This window comes from Fukomys damarensis, unplaced genomic scaffold (genome assembly GCF_012274545.1).
Source record: "Fukomys damarensis isolate Sample0158 unplaced genomic scaffold, DMR_v1.0_HiC HiC_scaffold_27, whole genome shotgun sequence".
NCBI lineage: Eukaryota > Metazoa > Chordata > Mammalia > Rodentia > Bathyergidae > Fukomys > Fukomys damarensis.
This window is the reverse complement of record NW_022900939.1, coordinates 5,661,372-5,666,692: the sequence shown is the minus strand read 5'-3', so window position 1 is coordinate 5,666,692 and position 5,321 is coordinate 5,661,372. Positions and strand designations below refer to the sequence as shown.

Here is a 5,321-nt window from a genome sequence, read left to right as displayed (position 1 = left end):
CCTTCCCCCCGCCTGCCACAGGGTGGTGAGGTCCAGGCTGCACCGGACCCCGCGGCAGCACAGGGCCAAGGAGCCGGGGTCCGCGGGCGCTCAGCGAAGAGACAAGCCAGAGGCCCCAGAGAGCGCGCCCGTGCCGAGCTGGTGGGAGCCTGAGTGAGCCGGGTGGGCGGAAGGCAGCAGGAGGCCCCGTGGGGGCTTTATTGACGCCGCTGTCTCAATACAAACAGTCCTGAAAGAAGTCCTGTCCCTCCAGGGGAGGGCGGAGCGGTTGTGTTGCTGGAGGGGCCCAACTCACCACCCACAGGTAGGGGCTGTGCCCAGACTGCCCCGCAGCAGAGAGGATGGCACCAAGATGGCACAGTGCACGGCCCAGCTGCCGAGGCGAGGCCTGCTGCAGGCCCCGCGGGCCAGGAGAGCAGAGGACCAAGCCGAGCGTACAGCCAGCTCTGTCCCAGTCCCATCTCCCTGGCTGGCCGCAGAGACGCAGCATCTGGTCATGAGACACAGGCCAGGGCAGGAGGGACACAGGGCTGCCGTGGCCACAGTGATGCGGGACTCTGAGACACTCAGCAGGCAGGCTCCAGATGGCGGGGACAGGAGAAGGTCACTCGGGAAACTGAAGCGCCAGTCTCTAGCCCTTAGGCCCCAAGGTCCTTCCCCTCCTGACCTCCCCGGCACCCAGGAACAGCAGGGAAAACCCAGGGCCTCCCAGGGGCCCCCTGCCATTGCTGCAAAGCGGAGGGAGCCCCCTGACCCCCCGAGAGCTGGGAGAAGCCTCGCACGTTCCACTTCCCTTTGGGAAGAGCGAGCCAGAGCAGCTGAGCAGAAGCCGGCCGGCGCCTGCCCCCTCCAACACAGCCAAGTGAGCCGCACCTTTGGGTGGGCCGAAGACGGGACGAGGAGAGAGCAGCCCACAGGTAGAGGGAGGGCTGGTGTTGCTGCGGCCCTGCCCTGAGTCCTCCAAGGCCACCCATCGCACAGCACAGAAGTCAGGATCCTCCCCAACTTCCACCGGGCAGGGCAGGCGTCACTGGCTGGGAACCGCGGGCTCCAGCCACAGGGCTGGGGTCAATAAGAACCATAGCGATCCTGGGGCAGGGACAGAAAAAGGGAAGTCAGGTTCCGGGCCGCTAGGGCGCCCAGGATGCGCACTGCCTCCCCCGACACCTGGGCTGCAGCGCACGGCAGGCAGAGGGGGCCACAGCAGGGGAACACACCGCAGACCCCGGGGAGAGCCCCACCAGGACAGAACCAGAAGGAAGGCAACCGCGCTGCCCCCAGGTCAGCAGAGGGGATCCCGCACGCACCACAGGCCTCACCTGCAGCGAGTTCATCACCCCACTGGCCAGCACAGCCATCTTGCCAGCCACAGACTTGACGCCCTGCTTAAACTGCGCCATGTCGGCGGTGGGGAGCACATTGCCCAGAGACACGCTTCCTGTGAAGGGAAGGGAGGGTGACCCCGAGCCCTGCGGGTGGCCCACCCTGCACCACCGCCCCACCTCACCCACCTGCTCCATGAGCTCCATCCATGTCCCCAAAGAGGTCTGCAGAGCTGATAGCACTGCTGCCCGAGAGCTGCTGTAGCCGGGACCTGGCTTCATACTATGAAAGAAAAGACGGGCCTGGGGACCTTCGGCCATGGAGGTGACAACTCCCACCCGCCAGGCCACATGGAGCAGAAGTCCTCAAGTGTCACGTGGCTGCTCACTCACCTCGGTGTCCACCTCCCGCCCGAAGAACATGTCTGATGAGATGGCTTTGGCGCCCGCAAATTTCTGCTGTGCTTCGCTGGACTCCTGGCCCGCACTCCGGCTCTCCACCTCCCTCCGGCTGGTGGCTCTGCAGAGGAGAGAGGACCCAAACCACAGCTCTGCTAGGGGCCCTTTCTGTCTGTGGCTCTGGAGCACAGGGACCCCCTGCCCGGGGAGAGACTCTCCAGAGGGTCACAGGAGCCCCTCCCTTCTCCACACAGCCAGCACAGAGTGGAAACCTGGCTTGGGGGAGTCTGGGCTTCAGCCCCCACCCCCACGGCCTGTACTGTCACTGCCGCTGTCCTGGTACCAGGGACTATCTGCCCGACATGGGTGACCACACGCTCAGCTGGCCTGTCTCGACAGTCTCGGCACCTACAGTACAGATACCACTAGGGGTTTTACAAGGTTCACCACATTTCTTTACAAATGAATGATTTGAGGATAACTTAACAGCAAATCACAGCCCAGATCAACATGGGATGAGGATTTAAAAAAATAAATTAGGGCCGGTGTGCAGCTCAGGGACAGCACGCCCAGAATGTGCAGGAAGGGCCCGGGTTCATCTCCTGCACCACCAACATGTAAACAGCCTTTAGGAAGGAGGCCAGGATGAGGAGTAAAACTGGGCCCCTTTTGCCAAAGAGTCAGATCCCAAGCCACAGCGACAACCAGAGAGCCAGGCTCCCTGAGATGTGATATAGCTCGCCCCACCACCCAATCCCTGTCCTGTCTACTGAGGTAGCTCCGACCACAGGGGCGACGATAACATTACGCTTCCTGAAACTACACGAGATGGTGCTAGAAATTCAGTTCCTTGGCTCACAGCCGTGTGTTCAAGGCTCAAGAGCACCCCCAGCAAGTGGCCAGCATGCAGCCAGATACAGAACTTCCCTCCTCACAGGAAGCGCTACTGTATTTGCTGCCCCAGAGCCCTGTACCTTTCTGAAACTGGCCGGATGCTTGAGATAGTCACTTCTGGCTCCTTCTCCTCCACCCTGTCCATTCCCCAGGTGGCATCAGTGTCCCAGCGAGAACCAAAGGATTCCAGGGAAAATGGGTTGTCCTTGTACCTAGGGAGACAGCAGGGGGGCTCAAAGCAGCCAGATAAGCTAGGTGGTGGCCAAGTCTACACCCCAGCAGTAGCCTTACTTCGGGGGCCCAGAGGCGAAAGTTCCAACGTCGTCAAACAAGTCGAGCTGCGAGCGGGAGGATTTTGCAGTCACTGGGGTTTCCTGCTCGATCACCTGCATCTCAGACAGCACCGAGTGAGACACGGAGCTGTACAAAAAGCAGCAGGCACGCAGGCAGCATCAGCATCATGGCACAAGAGTGGCCAGGTGGCTGCCAGCCCACTTCCCCACACACCACCCACTCCTCCCCTCCCTGCCGTGTACAGCGGTGGTCAGACCCAGGGGGGCACCAGGCACTGGTGGCAGCTTGGGGAGGGGAGCCCGGAAAAGCTTCCCTGGCCAGCAGCCGTTGCCCGGGGCACTTTAACACAAGCGTGCCAAAGTCGTGCTGCATCCTGGACAGCCACTCCGGCCCCAGACCCAGAGGACAGCATGAGAAATGCCCAGGTGAGGAGACTGCCCAGGCCACCCAAGGAGGGTCCTTAATGACCCTGTCCCCTTCCCAACCAGAGGAAGAGCACTTAGGCACCCAGAGTCTGGCCCATGTACTGAGCACCAGCTGGGTGTTGTTCCTATGAGGGGCCTGGGACAGGGTGGGTGGGCGGATGGCTTTGGCCTCATTCCTCCACCAGCCTCCACAGGGCCACTTGCAAGATTAATCGGAGTCAAATGAACTCTTCAGAAACTAGCTACAGCTTCTGGCTGGAAAAACCCCGAGGAGGGCATGTTTTGCAATCGACTTTAGATAGGATAGGCTGGATTTCAGTAAGACAGCATGTTGTACTGCCGGAAAAAAGGAAACAGGAAGTTGTCCATGGCCCTCAACCTAGTCACTCTTCTGTAACCAAAACCGGTGGGGGAATGTAGGACTCCACCAATCCTTTTCCAGACTCAAATTGTATGTTTTGCTGAGCAGCTATGATGACACCAGCAGCACACAGATAGAGCTCCTCCCAGAAAATAATGGCTAGAAATACTGACTTGCAGTGGTACACATCCGGAATCTCAGCTACTCAAGAAGCTGAGGCAGGAGGATCACAAGTCTGAGGCCAGCCTGGGCAATTTGGCAAGACCATCTCAAAGCAACCACAAAAAGGGCTGAGACGGTCGGTGGAAGACAGCCTGAGTTCGATCCCCAGTGCCATAACAGTAAATAAAGAAAAAAGAAAAATACTGAATGTGGAATCAAATAGTTTTGTGTTAAAAATCTACTTATGAGCCAGGTGTGATGGCACTGTCCTCTAATCCGAGCTATTTGGAAGGCTGAGGCAGCAAGATCACAAGTTCAAGGCCAGTCTGTGCAACTCAGGCACTGTCTCAAAACAGAAGTTATGAGAACACATCTCAGTGGTAGAGCACTTGCTTACCTGGCAGGCACAAGCCCCTGGGTTCAAGGCCCAGTACTGGAAAAAATCTAGTTCTGATAGCTACTCTATTTGTGGGCTCTAGGCAAGGTACTTACGTACCCTGCATCTCAACCATTTTCATGTGTATGAAGGAGTTAACAGTCGCTCCCGTCTTATCCCACCCAAGGCCCATCAGAATGAGCTCAAACCTCCTCAGAAGAAGCACAACTATGAGACACGCCTCTTTTTTTTTTTTTTTTTTTTTTTGTACTGTGGACTGAACCCAGGGCCTTGGCACTGAGTTATGACTCCAGCCTATTTTTTTTAAGCTTTGAAAGGTCTCACTAAGTTGCCTAGTCTGGGCTCAAATTTTCAGTCCTCCCTGTTTCAGCTCCCAGAGAGCTGGAATTACAGGTGTATCCCCAAGCCCAGCTAGAAATTCCAATTTTTAAGAGAACAAAAATCTATTATGTGGATCTCTTGACATTAACTCACAGCGAGATACAAAAGTACCAGAGCTGGTCTGCAACACTCGCTCTGGTTAAGAAATGTGCAGCAACACAAGCAGTGGTTCTGAAACAGAAAAGGCAGTACCCACCCGAAAGGCACAAAAACTGGGGGTAGCTGTTGTCAGCAAACGGCACTGAGTGGACAGAGATGAGAGATGCTGAGGACCTGCAGGTCTGTTTGGTCTTGAAAAATGAAGAAGTGTCCCACCCTCGTCTGCCATTAGCACCCTCAGTAACGTGCCCACCCCCGGCACTCGCTAAGTCCACACAGCGCCCTCAGCGCTGCAGCAGGTGCTTTAACACGATGCACTCAACACAGTGGTTTACTCCACCTCAAGGGAGACTAAGCACAGAATCGGAACTACCGGGCAGACCCCACCTAGTTCCCAGGAAACCACTGGCACTGCCCGCCACGCCCTGCCAACCTCACCTGCGGGACACCAGGCCCATGCCCAGCCTCTCGGCCTGCTCCCGCTTCCTCCCTTCCAGGTTCTGCAGCTTCTTCTCCTCCTCCTTCCGGTCGATCTGGAGCTCCTGGTAGGCCAGGCGCATAGAGGCGACCCTGTAGGACAGGGAGAG

The 5,321-nt window shown here is 57.7% G+C and overlaps 2 protein-coding genes across 4 annotated transcripts in view; one reads left to right on the top strand and one right to left on the bottom strand.

Moving 5' to 3' along the window:
* Positions 1–177, top strand: part of CUNH11orf49 (chromosome unknown C11orf49 homolog) — a 164,132-nt gene extending 163,955 nt beyond the window's left edge. For both annotated transcript variants that reach the window (XM_010612444.3, XM_033756652.1), the window contains one exon: positions 22–177. In XM_010612444.3, coding sequence (XP_010610746.2) covers positions 22–157 — 136 coding nt within the window. In that variant the 3' untranslated portion in view covers positions 158–177. The remainder of the gene's footprint in view (positions 1–21) is intronic.
* Positions 178–331: 154 nt separating this feature from the next.
* The window catches only part of Arfgap2 (ADP ribosylation factor GTPase activating protein 2), a 9,806-nt gene continuing 4,816 nt past the window's right edge, over positions 332–5,321 (bottom strand). For both annotated transcript variants that reach the window (XM_010612446.3, XM_010612445.3), the window contains 7 exons: positions 5,173–5,304; positions 2,907–3,035; positions 2,696–2,827; positions 1,716–1,842; positions 1,512–1,605; positions 1,320–1,438; positions 332–1,089 (listed from right to left, as the gene is read on the bottom strand). In XM_010612446.3, coding sequence (XP_010610748.1) covers positions 1,069–1,089; positions 1,320–1,438; positions 1,512–1,605; positions 1,716–1,842; positions 2,696–2,827; positions 2,907–3,035; positions 5,173–5,304 — 754 coding nt within the window. In that variant the 3' untranslated portion in view covers positions 332–1,068. The remainder of the gene's footprint in view (positions 1,090–1,319; positions 1,439–1,511; positions 1,606–1,715; positions 1,843–2,695; positions 2,828–2,906; positions 3,036–5,172; positions 5,305–5,321) is intronic.